This window comes from Rhipicephalus microplus, chromosome X (genome assembly GCF_043290135.1).
Source record: "Rhipicephalus microplus isolate Deutch F79 chromosome X, USDA_Rmic, whole genome shotgun sequence".
Lineage (NCBI taxonomy): Eukaryota > Metazoa > Arthropoda > Arachnida > Ixodida > Ixodidae > Rhipicephalus > Rhipicephalus microplus.
This window is the reverse complement of record NC_134710.1, coordinates 171861362-171878859: the sequence shown is the minus strand read 5'-3', so window position 1 is coordinate 171878859 and position 17498 is coordinate 171861362. Positions and strand designations below refer to the sequence as shown.

Here is a 17498-nt window from a genome sequence, read left to right as displayed (position 1 = left end):
ATGGGACCCTTTATGCGTGGGATGATTCCAAGAACTGCCGTGTTATCATTAATGCTCCTAGGTCACGGAAAACCAATTGACAGGTACATCAGCGTGACTCGAGGCAGCTGCGTGTCCTAAATGCAAATTTCCGCAGTGTTGTAAATAAAATTGATAAACTGGAAGATCTGCTTCTGAAATACGACCCGCATGTAGCAATCATAACAGAAACTTGGCTTCACGAGGGGATCACGGATGATATGCTAATTGGTCCCTCGCACCAGATATTTCGCCGCGATCGCGTTTCCCGCGGTGGTGGGGTAGCGATAATATTGAAGAGCACGTTTTCTGCTACATTGTTGCCACAAATTGATGAACATGAAAGTTTATTTCTAAAAGTCAACTGCTGGGGCCACATTCTTACAGTGTGCGCTGCGTATCGTTCGCCCTCATCGCCATCTCAGTACTTATCCTCTCTGTACAGATACATGTCTTCCCTGGTTCATAAAAAAATTATAATGGCAGGTGACTTTAATTTACCGTTAATCGACTGGTCTCGGAAAAATGTTACTGATTTGCTCGATTGCCCATTGGTGGATATAATGCTAGCATGCGATTTACAACAAGTAGTACGCACGATCACGCATGAACATGGTGACAGCGGCTCAATAATAGACCTTGTTTTCATAAGCAACGCATTTACCGAGTATGAATTAAGTTTGGAGCCGGGAGTATCGGACCATAAAATAGTACTTCTTACATGCGATTTTGATAAGTGTGTACCTAATAGGCCTGTATTTAAAACAATCAAAGATTTTACGCGTGCTGATGATCAATCCGTACTTGACAGACTGTGGGAGCTTGTTGACAATATTTCTGATACTGATCCACGAACGCTTTGGGAAACATTCAAGAAAACTGTGAAGGACTGTATTGACAAGCACGTTCCCTTACGCCGCATCAAGTCACGGCGCAAAAGTCCCTGGATTGATCGGAACGTAATACACTTAAGAAGAAGACTAAAACGCGCAAGAAAAAAACAGGTCGTAAGTGTTCAGCAGATACAGACGCTGCAGACTGAGCTCTCCACAGCTCTGGCGACTTCTAGAGACAAATATTTTGGAATAACGCTGCCAAACTTCATCAAAGAAAGCCCGGAAAAATTTTGGCGTTATGTAGCCTCCAAAAGTGGTAAACTAGTACAAATCCAACATAATGATTCTCTTATTACCGATGCCCGTTTAGTGGCCGACAAGGCAAACGACTACTTCCATTCAGTATTTTCCGCACCGCACGATAACAGTTATCCCTTGGTTCCTACAGCCTGCCCTCCTGAAGATTTTATATGTCAAAACGGCGTGTTATCACTGTTGGTCAGTGTGCGAGACAAGTCATCTAGTGGACCAGATGGCATACCCATCGCTGCCAATATTCGCTTCTCTTTTTTTCCACGAGTTGTAAGAGACTGGAATGCCTTAGATGAAATTACTGTTACTCAGCCTACGCTAGAATTATTCTCTGAACTCGTGGAGAGAGCTGTGTGACACAGACACATGTCACTCTGGTTATTGTTATTGTGATATGGATGTAGTATGCTTGTTTTAATCTCTTGCTGTGTGTAAATTTAGAGTGTGTCTTTTCGTTTATACGTGTATATGTCTATTTATTACAGAGCGCATAATATGCTCTCCGCATTACTTCTGTACATTCATGTATAAATCAACTCCCACCCCTGTAATAATCCCTTTGAGGGATTGGCAGTATTTTGAAATAAATAAATAAATAAATAAATAAATACCCAACGCATTCTTGCGCAGATACGCCGAACCAATATCTCACATTCTAACTGAAATTTTTTGTTTGTCTTTAGCGTCTGCCATTTTGCCTTATGACTGGCTAGTTGCTCGCATATTGGCCACACACAAGAAGGGAGATCGATTACGGATAGAAAACTACCGCCCGATCTCTTTAACGTCTACATGCTGTAAATTTATGGAGCACATTGTTGCTCACTACATAACAGACTTTCTTGAACGTAACGGCTTACTTTCCGAATTTCAGCACGGTTTCCGTAAAGGGCTATCGACGCACACACAGCTGATAGCTACGGTGCACGAAATTGCCTCTGCCCTTGATTCGGCCAGCCAGATTGACTTAGTATTCCTCGACTTCAGCAAAGCATTCGATCGTGTTCCTCATGGTAAGCTTATAGGCAAACTGCTAAACATTGGTATACCCGATTTTCTTGTTAACTGGATTAAATCTTACCTTTCCAACAGGACTCAATATGTGGAGATCTCTGGGTGCTCGTCAGGCGCATTACCTGTCTTATCGGGTGTTCCACAGGGAAGCGTCTTGGGCCCAATTCTCTTTTTAATTTATGTAAATGATATAACTTCAATTGTCTCGTCTGATGTTCAAATACGATTATTTGCAGATGCTTGCATAATTTTTAGAAAAATTACATGTACTGAGGATCAAATATTCTTAAATGACAGCTTGACACGTGTTGGCCAATGGTGCACGTCGTGGTCCATGAAGTTAAACTCGGACAAGACTGTTCTACTGCGAATCACAAATAAAAGAGAGCCGCTTAAGTTTTCTTACTGTATCGATGGAGTGACTGTTAAAGAAAACCCGGAATACAAATATCTAGGGGTGACAATTACCAATACGTTATTGCGGTCTAAGCACATTGAAAATACCTGCGCAGCTGCCATGCGCAGGCTTGGGTTCATAAGGCACAAACTTAAAGCTGCCCCTACAGAAGCAAAACTGTTGGCTTATAAGACCTTAGTGTTACCTAAGCTTGAATACGCCAACATTGTTTGGGACCCCTTTTCTAAGAAAGACAAGCAAAGGCTAGAAATGGTGCAGCGCCGGGCAGTGCGTTTTATTTGCAACAAGTACAGATCCACTGATTCCCCATCTTCGTTGATGGTGCAAAATGGAATTTCAACTTTAGAGCAGCGACGTAAACTAGCCCACCTAAAATTTTTGTTTTCGCTTTTTCATGGCCACCTGAAGCTTAACGCAAACCCTTATGTCAAGCCGTTCTTACCTCGAGCATCGAGACATCGCCACTCACACAATCTTCTTCCTTACAAAGCTCACACAAATCTATTCAAATACTCTTTCTTCCCGCGGACAATTGCGGATTGGAATGCATTACCGAGTTCGGTTTTCTCTGCGCGAACTGCGGCCGCTTTTTCAGCGAAGGTGTTTGCTGCCCTAGAATAATTATCGTCTTTGTTTCAGAGGTTTGCTGACCGATTGCTGGTGCTTTTCTAGTTTTTGTGTAGCTCTCGAACGGTTGAGGATGTTTTAGTCGTGGGTTTTCATTGTTTGTTAGGAAAAGTGCGTATTTGTCAGATTTTTTTTTGAAGTTGTAAAATTTAGGGTGGTCCTTGAATGTACGAGCTCTACTGTATAATGGTTTTGTTTGCTTGACCTAGAGACAGTGTGATCGTTGCAACTTTCTAGTTCACAATGAGTTTTGCACTGTGCAACGTTTTTTTTTTTACCTGGAAATGTGTGTATAAATGTATGTATGTGTGTATTTGTTTATATATCTATACTGTTCGTGTGTGTGACCAAAACATGCTAATTGATATGTATTCACCGCTACCATGCGATACATGCAACTTTCCCATCTGCCCTCCTGCTTGGTCCTTATAGGACTACAGTATGTAATAAATAAATAAAAATAAAAATAAAAACATCCTGTACGGAGCGTTTTACAAGAGGTGAAGCCCTAACCCGGCATCACGCAGCACTAATTGCGTAACACGTGGGTAGTTGGATGACTCTAACCCATTACAAAAGACACAGCCATAATTCTTCATCGTCATCAGTCACAGCATCAATAAACTGCACGTAATGCAGTGAAGGTGTGTTCAGGGTAGCCCACTTCTGCGAAAAATGACAAATAATGACACATTGGGTGCTTCCGCACTTCATAAATATTACGAGAATTTATGGCGTATAGTGAGCGTCATGCAAGTGTATTTTCAGTTTCTCCAAGGGCGTTTTAAAGAAGGCTCTATAGAAAGGGTGCTATTCCAGCTTTCGCTGTGACTGTGCTTGTGTGTTGCGCACAGGACTTTTGGTTATTGCTGCAGTACTTAATACGGTGGGCTTAGTGAAATTCAAAGTAATTGCTACCTATGTCATAGCGCAACTTTTGTAGACTAAACATAGCTGCAAGTTAGGCTTCACGTTGTTACGGCGAAACGACAAAAAAAGGTTGTATTTACAATATTTACACAGTCACAGTAATTTATAGTAGAAACGACCAAGTTGGCGAGACCAGGAACCACCTAGTCCTTCACTACTTCGTCCTCTATGTAAGCGGCACATAACATTACCGTCCGGTGGCGAAAGTACCGACTCGGTGCAGCCGGTGAACGACGATAGTGGAAATAGTCACTATATGCACGTGCGTTGGTGGAGTCCGGTGTACGATATGGCTTCAGACGGGCAACGTGAACGATGTCGGTGCGGAGTTCAGTCAACGAGGGCGAAGACAGTGGTTATATTTGATACGTGACGTCGGTCACTTGACGGCGCACGCGGTATGGCCCAGTGTACGGGAACAGTAGCTTCTGCACTCTCAGAAGGAATTATAACAAATTTGAACCTATAGCACTAACACTTGGTTACGAATGTTTGGCGATGTAGCACAAGACTTTTAATCAGGCTTACTTATTTTATTTATTCAATACTGCAGACTCGAGGTCCAAGCAGGGTAAAAAATTATAAAAAAGTTTATCTCATATTTATTTATTATAAAAAGGTCACAAAAAGGCAATAAGTACAGTGGCCGAAACAAGGTTGTGAACTCCTTCTTAGTCCATGTGAATGCTGCACATAGCTAATATATCAGCGTTTAAAAAGTTATATTCGTTTTTTGGGTTTGACGCGCCAAAACAATGATAATGTTTAGAGACACGCCGCAGTGGATTGATTGTGACCGTTTTCGGGGCTAATTGTCACCGTCTGGTTATTTTGATCTGCCGTTCTTCTGAATACCTGCTGTAATTTACTAAGTTTGTTGTAATTGTCTATTGCAACGCTTGTACACTTGCTTATGGTTCGTTATCTTGTACTTCTCCGTTTCGACAATATCAGAATCACGTTTACATATCTCAGTTGCGTAATTTAAAACAAAAGGTATTATCTCTATGTACCAATATCTTCTGTGTAATTTTTTTGTTTAATAATAATACGTCGATACGATTCCTGTCATAAATTATCCGAAGCGGAATCGCACACTACTTTGGAATAAATAGTCAACATCCGGGTAGGAAAAAGGTAGTAACGGGGCAAGAAAGGTAGTAATAGCTGCAGTTACTACCTTTTTCATTGCAGTTACTGTTTACTAACGTAGGTAGTAAAGATGTCGCAAAAGGGTAGTACCTTTCTAAGTAAGGTAGTAACCGCTGCAGTTACTACCTACTTGCTTGTAGTTGTTACCTTTTTACTAACTTCTTTTAAAGAGTGTGAAAAAGCCCACACAACGTGCTGGAGACCACAGGAGGACAATCGATCCAGGGAGACAGTGGGCGTTTCCGTGACGGCTGTTGTAACGAGATTGTTGTCCCGCTTGCGAATCAGTTAGCGGAATAGGCGCAAGTTGACGTGCATGATCAGCGCGGGCTATCTTGAGCGTATTCAGTATATGTGAGTACTTGACGGAGACATCAGCATGAGGCAACGTTGGATTTCGGCCAAACGAGAGAAAGGAAGGCGAACAGCCAGCCGTCTCATTCCATGACGTCTTATTGGCGAACGTGAAGAAATGCAACGCTGCATCCCAATCCTGGCGGTCAGCGGACATGAACATTGCCAGCATGTGTGTAATGGTTTGGTTCATCCACTCCGTCAAGCCACTCGCCTGCGGTTGGTAGGCTGTAGTTATCTTATGTTAGGTGGAACAGTACATTAAAATATAATTGATGACCCTGGAAAGAAACTGTCTGTCATGGTCCGTTAGGAGCTGCCGCGGTGCTCCGTGCTGAAGGATGACGCTGTGGAGCAAGAAGTCCGCTACGTTGGTCGCGCAGCTGGTAGGAAGTGCGCGATAAATTGAAAACCATGTGGCATAGCCCGTGGCAAGGACGATTCATCGATTTCACGAGACAGACGTAAGGAACGAACCAAGATAGTTGAGGCCGATACGATGAAACGGCTTATATGGGACGTCGGGGGATTGAAGAGGGTGAGCAGGCGGGAGTGTTGACTTCTTTCGGCGCTGACAAAGTTGAACGAGGTCACGTAACGGCGTGCCGACCTATACATTCCTGGCCAGTACAACCGACGGCGTGCACGATCATAGGTGCGGGAAACACCGAGGTGACCGAGAACGTCGCTGGGTATGTGGGAACGGCGAGCGGTCCTATACCGTGAGGCCGAGCATTAAGGTTCGGTGGATCCACGTGGGCGTGCAAAGGGGAGGATCGAGTATCGTCTGGATGGTATGGTGCACGAGTAGATGATGGCTGATGATAGCGACAATAGTGAGAAATGTGCCCTACCACATTACAGGTAAATGATATCGACCTTTCATCACGCGTGCGCCACTGGTACGGATCATGGTACGTGGAGTAAGTCGGTTGTGGGCGGTAGTATGATACAGGGCTGACTGCGGGACGACTTAGGGAACATGTGGGCTGGATACCAGCATTTGCAAGTTATTCGCGCCCATCGTCCTGGATAAGTGACATTGTCGGGCAGGCCTCCATGAGAGGATGAGCCTGGGGAGCAGATGAGGTTGCTGCCTCGACCTCTCGTCGCACAAGACGTAAAAAAATTTCGATACTGGGTGGCGGCTGGATCTGTACGTCTTTGCACGACTACGTGGCGGCAGTGTTAGGGAGTCGAACAAATTGCTTTGCGAATCTCAGTTCTTTGCTCCTTCAATCCATCGGCACTTCCTGATTATATCGTCACTGGTGGAGCAGTCCTTATACACAGGAACATTAAAGGCGTCATCTGCGATTCCTTTAAGAATGTGGCCAACTTTGTGAACTTCGTGAATTTGGCCATCAACTTGCCGGCATAAGGCTAGGACATCTTGAATGTACACAATGTAGGGCTCCATCGAGGTTTTGGCGCGGCGGGAGATTCCTTTCTGGGTGGCTCGTTAATGGGCAATGGGCTTTCCGAAAAAGACTTGCATCTTTTGTTTACATACATCCCTACTGGTGAGCTGCTTCTCGGGCGAGTTGAACCACACACTGGCCGTACTGTTGAGGAAGTAGCTGACATTTGCGAGAACCCTGGACCAGGACGAATGTTTGGGCAAATAAGAAGCTTTTAATTATTTCTGAGAAATGCGTATGGATGTCCTTGTGGCTTCGTGCTACAAACAGGTGGTTGTCTTCTTTCCCTTTCTTGACCCTTCTGCCAACTTGCAGGTTTCCGGAGAACTCATTTGCAATATATGTGTCAATGTGCTTCCAGTTGTCGATGAATTCGCCATCACGCTGTCAGTTGGTAGCTTCCTAGTAAGCTCAATTGGCAGAGGGACCGCTCCGGAAAGGCGTTGGTCTCGGGTTCGAATCCAGGACTAGGACAAATTTTTTCGGCAACTAAAAAGCTTTTTTGAGAAATCCTTATGAATTTCCTCGTGGCTTCGTGCTACAAACGGGTTGCTGTCTTTTTTCCCTCTCTTAGGCCAGGATGAAGACAATAAAGAAAGTAATTAAGGTACAAGACAAGCATGGGATACTTAGCTTGTTGCTGTTTGTTTCGTTTCCAGCAATCTTTCTTAGTTGGAGGCAGTTCCTCCCCAGAGGCCACGAGTGTGGTCAACCTTACTTCTGCCTTTACCTAGGCCTCAACTGAAGACCCAGTGAACTGTGCTAAGTGTTCTGCTCCATCTTCACAGCTGAAGCTCACCACCTTTTCGTGGCGGATCTATTTAGGCACAATAAGCTGCTCGAGAAACGGTGCTAAGAGCCGTCAAAAGCTACAAATGCGTCCTGCAGACAGTCATGCATGTGCCTTAGCTTAAGTCAGCCAAGATTAGGTATAGTGGCTTGGCGACTTTATTGGCATGGATTACAGCTTCCGTCAAGTCACTAAACCACATTTTCTCCACGCGGAGGGCCTATATTAAGTACGACGAGTCACGCCACAGAAAATCTTTAAAGGAAAAACAAAACCATGACCTTGTGCACGTGCCAGATTTACGCTTATATAGCTTCGTCGTTGTCTTGTGATCTCGCTGGTCGCTCAATACCTTCCGTTGAACCATTATTACCGTTGCCCCTCTCTATACATTATATGTTGAGGAAGTACAAATAGTTCGGAGTTTTTAAGTCACTATGAGAACAAGCACTAGTGCCTGAGCGCAGGATAAATTATTGTACATGTATGACTGGTTCCATTTCTAAGCTCTTGTAGCTGTAAACTTTAGGAGCGCACGTGGAAGGCGTGCAGGTGGCCGCTCCGAGTTGCTGATGAGCTCTCATTGCGCACCACCTGCGTATTTGTTTTTCTTCTTTACAGTGAGCCCTTACTCACTTAAATTGTCTGACAAAGTATCCCAGCCTCATACTTGCTGTTACTTCAATGAGAGGCTTACGTTGGTTTTTTTCTTGATTAATAATTATATTGCGATTATTACAAGCTCTGTTGGTTTTTATAAATTTGTTAAGTGTTAAGTGTTAAGTGTATACATGTTAAATGCGTGTATACGCATTTTTATTCAGTTTTAACCGATGAAGTGGATTCCCTCGATGAAGCTCGGTGACTCATATTCTACCTTCATTCCTTCGTTCGCGCAGACAAAAAAAAAACAAAAAACCCGGTTGGAAGCATGCAAAACTGAGAAACATCATGATTCACTTTGAATACGCTCCCTTTATTTCCTTCTTTTTCATATTTATAGATTTTACCTTATTTTTTCTGCCATGCGTCTTGAATTAGGACACACCCAGCGCATCGAGCAGCCCCTCGCCCTGTGTTATTATTATTACTAGTTTTCCCTGCAAATGACAATCGCAAACTAAACTTTGCCACAGCAACGTGCCCCACGGAAACGCACAGCCCTGAATAACACCACTGCTTGCTGGGTTAGCGGCAGTGAACAGGCGGTCACCCCGAGACCGACTTTCGCTGGAGCCGCGCCCAAAACGCGCTCGGGACCCCCGGATGCACCCACGCAACCGCCGCCAAGCGCAGACGGTTGGAGGCGACCGTGCGTGGGATGCGCGGTCGGCTGCTCTCTGGCGCGTGCATCCGCGCCAACCCGCGATTTCCAATCCCACTCGCGCTTTTCAGCCTCGAACTTTGTATGCGTAGAGGGAAGCGGCTGTGCTTTCCTCACACTTCCGCTGTGCAATACGTAACGCAACGATCCTCCTATATTACCTCGCTCAGCCGCTATATACCGATCAACCATCTCGCGTGAAACGACTCGGCCCGAAACCCGTTGCTTTCTTTTTGCCCAGCAACTTTTTCTCGCTTGCTGCAAAAAAAAAAAAAAAAAAACAAAGAACGCCTCCTCGATGGCCCGCCAGTGCCTACGCATAGTGACCCAGACTAGACAGCGCCTGCTCTTCACAAACAGCGCAAGCTGGAACACGCGCCATCCAATCGATGGATGGACCATTTATACTATCGTGCTCTGTAATTTCGATATCATACCATCACGTCCTATAGACTGTCCACAATAATTTCATGAATAAAACACGCAAAACGCCATAAAAACAAGTTTGGCATGGAATGAAAAGGCGATAATATTATAGCGTCAGAAGTAGGATAACAGCACTACCGGGAAACAAAATGCGAAATCCAGGCGTGCAAATCAATTGTCGCTCGCAGTGCCCTCGAGAAAATGCGTATTTAGCGTGCGTTTACAACACGTCGAAAAAAGCGCAAGCGGGCGGACAGCGCGGGCGGGAGGTCCCGCAAGCTTCCTCCGAGACGCTGCCGTCACAACGAACAGGCGTCGCGCTGTCTTTGCCTCGTATCGATCGAGTTGCAAAAAAAAAAAAAAAAGAGTGGTCCGGCCGTGTTCCCCAGGCGACGGCTGGTCGCCAGCCCGCAACTAACGCTTCACCGCAGAGTAAGGAGCTTGACCCCGCAGTTCAACAGTTGACGCATCTGCTACAACTATGGGGCAGTCGCAGACTTTTCGAATCGGACTTCTGGACTGCGGTTTATCATTTGTTTATATTAAGGTATTGTCAAAAACTTAATGAATGGAAGTCGGAATGTCAAGACGCCATTTAAGATGTCCGAGAAAATTTGAAAACGAAAATGAATGGAGACTATAAGCCTTGGTGTTTCTAAACGTTTTCATTTCTACTTCTAACGACATATTATTATCGCCTTTTTATTCCATAGCAAACCTTTTTCATGGCCTTTTGCGCGTGTTATTTATGTAATTATTATGGACAGTCTATTTGATGTAATAGTATGATACCGAAATTATCACCCACAGTACTGGGTGAGGAGGTTAAATTAAGGTATTGAAACCGATTGCATCGCCAAATTCTCAGGACAAAACCTTTTTAGAAGGCACAGGGTGGAAAAAAGTATGGACAGCGTCATATATTCCTCGGCGTTTACCACAATTTGGGAACTGCATTAGACCAAAAATCGAAAAACAAAATATTGTACTACAGTGGTCCCCAAAAATAGTGTAGATAGGACCCTTGTTACAACGTACAAACCCTTGTTACCTACTAAAAATGGAAAAAAAGTTAGCACTGTTAAAAGTCAGCACTCATGAATAAGAAACTCGTATTCTAACTCGGATGCTACGCCATCACGGCTAACACCCGAAAACTTTATTATCGTAAAGCCACGAAAACCCGTCTGATGATCCAAAATGCCACACCAGAGCGCCCTTTGTATCGCGTTCTTGCGCCGTAACCGGACCAGCGTGCCTCAAACGGGTCAGCCGTACACAATGCCGGAACACCGCCCGACAGTTTAGCGCGAGTTGTAGGCGCACCGCGGCTAACGCTTTCCCCAGACGACACTCCTCGTAATGCTGCGCCAACCAACCAATGCGGTCAGTGTTTAGACTGCAGGCAAAAACGTGCGATTCTATTGTTACCGAAAGCCGTGCATTTTAGTGGCTGTACACGGCGCTGCAGCCCTGCTCAGCTCGAGGTCACGGGTTGAACCCCGACGGTAGCGGCCAGATTTTGACAATGGGACGCAATGCGAAAACAGTCACGTATTTCAAACCGCTGTGTACGGTCAGACACAAACCGAAGTCACCTGACTCACGGCGTCCCTCACAGTTGAAACCCACGCAATTTATATTCCGTAATTACAACCCAATTTAAATCCTTGGTAAGATAATTAGGAAAACTTATAACCCCTGTGTACCTCAGGAATAATGCAACGCGGTAAAAACTAATACTTTTTTAACCATGCTTGAAATATTTTGAAGGATCGAACCCAACATATATTTGCAGAGCCCAACTGATATATGTATGTAAAGCTTTTCTTTCTTTTGTTATGCCATGCTGGCGATAGCTTTTGTTGAGCTGCCGATCAAATGAGTTGGTGTCTATGCAGAACTTGCCACATGCCGATAAAATCACCCTCTGGTGCTATCCTCCCCTGCACTGTTACATCAATACGAAGGGCGTAACACACTCGTGTCATGCGTCACTATCTTCTAGCCACCTTTGTTTTCCGTCCCCTATCACTTGACGCAAACGACTGACCTTATTAGAGACCGGATGTTTCATTCTTACTTCTTTACCAGTGCAGCGAAAAATCTTGCGGCAAGCTCAAAATATGTCACCTCCGATAAGGTTACCATGGGCTATATACGTATAAACGCGCATGAAGATAGATAGATAGATAGATAGATAGATAGATAGATAGATAGATAGATAGATAGATAGATAGATAGATAGATAGATAGATAGATAGATAGATAGATAGATAGATAGATATGTGGGGTTTAACGTCCCAAAACCACCATATGACTATGAGAGACGCCGTTGTGGAGGGCTCCGAAAATTTTGACCACCTGGGGTTTAAACGCGCATGAACCGGTCAGTCATTTCACAACTGAGTATCAGTGATGATTAGGCCCCATTTCAACGCACATGCCACCGTCACAAGTCCACCACACATGCCACCGTGACACCACGGTGGTCTAGTGGTTAAGGTACTTGGCTGCTGATGCACAAGTCGCGGGTTCGCATCCCGGCTGCGGAGTCTGCATTTCCGATGGAGGCGGAAATGTTGTAGGCCCGTGTGCTCACATTTGGGTGCACGTTAGATAACCCAAGGTGGTCGAAATTTCCGAAGCCCTCCACTACGGCGTCTCTCATAATTATATGGTGGTTTTGGAGCGTTAAACCCCACATACCTATCAGGAAGTGTTTAGTATTGATAATTAATACCTACTATTTTACCTTCTTTCTTTCTATCGTGCGCCCTCACTCACTAGCATCACAGAGTTAAGAAAGAACACTCCACCAAACAATCACTTATTATTTACCACATATCCAATGCCACTTATGCATTCATTGCCTTACGCGTTTGCAGCATTCACCTAACGTGTCATGTATTGCCGGTTTCGTCATCGTATGTTTTTATTTCACAAAAAAAGAGAAAAAGAAAAATGAGCAGGACTAAAGAGTTGTTCGGCATGGGTACATTCGTCGATTTGAATAGTCAGCGTTCAGAAACGCCACTCTCCAATCTTCTTTGTACGGGCAGGGGCACCTACCAAGGGTGTCCGCCCCCGCTCAAAAAGGAAATGACGTGATTCCGCAGCGAGAAACCGCCACGGAAACAAGCCTAACCGACAAAACTATCGCGAAACGTGACACGCCCATCCCCAATGCCGCAAGAACGCGACTACACGTCTATCCAAAGAACAATTGCAGTGAGTCACTTTATTTGGGCAATTAGACATTCGTATTGGCAGGCCAATATTGTAACAGTTCATAGTAAAAAAAAATAATGCAACGACCCACCATATATTTCATCCAGCGTTTCCATCAATCACTACTAGAGCTACACAGCGTACTTCAATCAATCAATCAATCAATCAATCAATCAATCAATCAATCAATCAATCAGAGAACTTTATTTTCACTTGTAATAATGAACTCCATGCACGCCGTCGGCCTCAGTGAAGCAGTCGCTACGGTGCTCAGCTGATGACCCAAAGGTCGCGGGTTCGATGCCGGCCGCAACGGTCGCATTTCGGTTAAGGCCAAACGATAGAGGCTCGTGTATAGTGCGATGCCAGTGCGCGTTAAAAGAACACGAGGTGGTCATATTTTTTCGGAGCCCTCCACTACGACGTCTCTCATAATCGTATGGTGCTTTTGGGAAGTTTAAACCTCAGATGTTGTTAATATCATGCATTGCCCTCAAATGTAAGACCTAGTTGCGAGGCCAATGCCCAAATATGGGAGTTAAGAAAGCAAATGCAAGAAATCAGTCGTTTGAACCAGCTTACAACTGCTGCTTTGCAGCAGTCGATCGGTAACACAAAAATAAGATTATTTCCCCCCTTCCATTCTATGCGCTCATATCATTTATGAAACACTGGCGCCACGCGCTCATCACACAGGAATGCCATAAAGCACGAGCCGGCGCGCGCGCCACAAAATGAATCACCTCAAGGATATCACTGTAATCGCACCACTGCAAGAACAACAAGTATCGTATATACCTTTTTACTTGCAACGGCCAGACAGGCTATACCTAAAAGATATAGCCTCTCTCCCGGTGTGATTACAGCTAAGGCAAAGGAAGAACAGTCATGAGTCACGCTTAAAACAAAAATGCATGAATGCTGCTTCCGCCGCGAAAGCTTTCGTTTCTGTCGCAATGAAAGCTGCTGAAGGAATACGGAACTCACGAGACAGTGCTCTCGCGGCTACACTTCAGTGGGAACAAGCGTGAGGCGCAATATCGATGCAAAAGTTGCGTTGCAAGCTGAACAGCGAAACTGCTCGTGTAACAGAGGGCGCAAGCCTGTAGCATATGGGAGCGGTGCTAGCTTTGGGACCCGAGAGCATCGCGAATCAATTGCATCTGTCCGACAGTGTGAGTGCGCGCGCGCGCCCGTGGCGCGCTCCACTTTTCGTCTGCTAAAAATGGAAGCAGACGAGCGGCCTCGACTCTGCTGCGTCTGACGCTTCGCTTGACCTTTCCTATGCCACCCATCCCGTGCCCCAGTACAACACACGGCGGTCTAATTTGCCACAGTGGGCTTACGGCGTCGCTGATGACCAGAATCAGGGCAAAAGCACGATCCCTGTCAGCGTCAGCTTGTTTTGACAGCAGATCTCCCACAGCCACGCCCCGACACGTGACCACTGTTCCTCCTGCGCGATTGGTTTCGGATTTCATATTGTTCAAGTTTACCTACTTGCGCCCGTGTTAAGTTTCGCTGTCATATACATATAAATATTTAATAACTAACGCAGTGCGGCAGATGAAACAGAACATTTTTTTTTTCATTCAGTGTAAATGAGCAACTCATTAAAACTACGTTTCGCCTGCATGTGTTTCAGCTTAGTTCACATTTCACGTATACATTGAAATTACTCAATCTAATGCTTGAAAGGTGGCCAACACTCACTGTTTCGAGGACCTTGAGGGCTCCGTGTATATTGCAGGCGTATCCCGTGTTGATCACCATCGGCGAGCTGCTTGTGGTCGTCATTCTGGTCACCGTCACGGTGTGCGACATTTTTACTGAAAAGCGTTAAAAAGAGGCCGACCTGGCAGTAAAATGAACGAACGGTGGACTAGTAGCGTTGTGCGGATGCCGGTCGAAATAGCTTATCGCTGCAGCCTCAGCGTCGCTGTGCGTTCGCGATTCCGCCAAGTGCGACTTTCAACTCTCGAGACTGTCTCTCGCTCCCGGAAAGCTGCGCGCCGGCCGGCGACTGGTTCCCTTGCGTGCTCTTCGGAGAAACTCCCCGCGTTTGTTTTTTTCAGAGCGCGCATGCGTTTGCGAGCGCACTGGGACACTCCTTGTTTTTAGTTTCCTTTCTTCTTTTTTTATCATTTCTATATCAACCGTGGCCTCTCAGCGCAGCGAGCGGCGCTTTTCCGCACGCCTGTGCGCCCTCTCTGGGCAGAACGAGATACCGCCCACGCCGGCGCGAAACCGCATCGGCAAGCATGTCGCAGACTCGTGCCGCAATTGCTAGGTGGCCCCACTTTGTTCTTTCGCGCTCGTGTAGTTCCGTCTCGGTGTGACTCACGACGCAACAGCCGGCACGGAGCGCCGCATTGCCTCACCGGCTACGGTGCGGGGACAACAGCGCTAGTGGCCTGGCGACCTAGTCTAGCCTAGCGGCACTTGCCAGGCGGGCTGTCACGCGAGCTATGCGCTGAACCAAGCGACGCGACGCTCCTGACGCACCTGCGCATGCCAGAGGGCAATTGGCGTAGGCGTCCGCGCTCTTCCATGGCAATGCGCGCGCCATTGATATCGCGGAAGGCCACAGCAGCCGACTGTAGCTCAGCGCGAAGCCTCGGATGGTTCCGCGATTTGTTTGCGCAAACAATTTTGAGGCACCATGTATTAAAATTGTACGAGAAAACTAATGAAGAGGGTAATTAACTTCTGCAAAGGTAAAGAGGAGTTCCTGGGTTCGCGTGGCAACGGATCTCGGCCGGCTGTTTCGTATACGGTCACCAACACCAACATTCAAATCAGCGCTGAGCGTTCTCTTTCAATGTACTGGTTTTTCACTGCTCCTTGAGGCCAACTGCTGGTTGTGCAAGTGTTCCAGTCAGTGGCTTAGCCTGAGTTTTCTGTGTGTTTGTGTGTGTGAGAGAGAGGGATAGAGAGAAAAAGTCATGAGAGTGATGAGGTCCGATATCCCTCTATATACATATATGTTCGTGCGAGGGTACAATGTATTTTTCACGTTTTCTGTTCACGCTGTCCTCGGGACTCATGACAATTATGTGGATTGAAGTAGAATTTTCCTAACGTACTCTAGAAATATATGTCGTATACTGACCACGGCGCCCGTCAGATCTGCGAAACATGAGAGGGTGCGAAGAATCTCTGGGTCCAGGCAGGCCGCCATTCGAACTTGAACTTGGCAACGTTTAACGCAAGAACTTTATCCAGTGAGGCAAGTCTTGCTTTGCTGTTCGAGGAGCTAGAGCGTGTTAAATGGGATGTAATATGACTCGGTGAGGTTTGGAGAACAGATGAGCCCTATACAGTGCTACAGAATGGGCACGTCCTTTCCTATCGTGGCTTGGATGACAAAAGAGAACGGGGAGTAGGGTTTCTTATCCAGAAATGTATAATTGGTAACAGGAATACAACAGCATTAATGAAAGAATGGCAATATCGTAATTAAACTTAATACCATATACAAGATGAAGGTGGTACAGGCCTACGCGCCTACATGAAGCCATAATGGCTTATTAGTTGAAAGCTTCTATGGAGACGTGGAATTGACAATGAATGTGGTAAAAACACAGTATACTATACTGACGGGCGACTTCAATGTCAAGGTAGGGAAGACGCAGGCTGGAGACTAGGCAGTAGGGTATTATGGCATCGGCACTAGAAATTCCAAGGGGAGTTATTAGTTGAATTCACAGAACGCAATCATTTACGGATCTTGAATACCTTCTACCGAAAGCGAGTGACCCACAAGTGGAAATGGAGGAGCCTTAATGGCAAGAGTAAGAACGAAATACGCTTTTTACAGAGTGCACAGCCAGGCATCGTGCAGGATGTAGAAGTGATTGGCAAAGTACGATGCAGTGACCATAAAATGGTAAGGTCTCGAATTCTCCTACACTGTAAAACATATATTGAAAAGTACAAACTTCCGACAGAAAAAGTCTGTGGTCACACAGAAAAGTTCTGTTTTTTTGTTGTTAACAGAAATGCATTTTTGGAAAAAAAAACAGAATTTCTGTTTTTGATGTTGGTGTTCTACAGACGATTGATCACGTGACTTTTATCACTTGAAAACAACTACGAAAATACATTTCACAAAGCATTTTTTACTTATATTGTAGGGAGCAAGCCAACGGTAGCAAACAAGCCATACAAAGCGAACAGAAATTTCCTGGCAGGCCAGCTGCCAGAAAAGTTCTTTTTTTTTCAGGAAAAACTTTTACAGTGTAGACTTGAAGAAGGAGTGACAGCAACTGATCCGCAAGATGCCAATCAATGAGCTATCACTGAGAGGGAAAGTACGGGAATTAAGAGTCTCGCTTTAGGACAGATACTCGGCTCTTATCGAAGAAACCGGCAGCGTTGACGCAACGAAAGATAATCTGACGAGTATCATTACGGAGCGTGCAGTGGAAGTTGGAGGTACGGTAGCTAGACAGGACACCAGCAAGCTGTCCCAGGAGACAATGAATCTCATTAAGAAACGTCAAAGCATGAAAGCCTCAAACACAACAGACAAAATAAAACTGGCGGAGCTTTCGAAGTTGATTAATAAGCGTGAGGTGTCTCGAGTAAGAAGGTATAACAAGGAGAGAATTGAACATGCTCTGAAGAACGGAGGAAGCGTCAC

At 45.5% G+C, this 17498-nt stretch overlaps 1 protein-coding gene across 1 annotated transcript in view; it reads right to left on the bottom strand.

The window, feature by feature from the left end:
- The window catches only part of LOC119177167 (uncharacterized), a 42697-nt gene extending 27793 nt beyond the window's left edge, over positions 1-14904 (bottom strand). Inside the window, exon 1 of the mRNA XM_037428568.2 lies at positions 14567-14904. Within this exon, the coding sequence (XP_037284465.1) occupies positions 14567-14677 (111 nt within the window). The 5' untranslated portion in view covers positions 14678-14904. The remainder of the gene's footprint in view (positions 1-14566) is intronic.
- Between the last annotated feature and the right edge of the window lie 2594 nt (positions 14905-17498).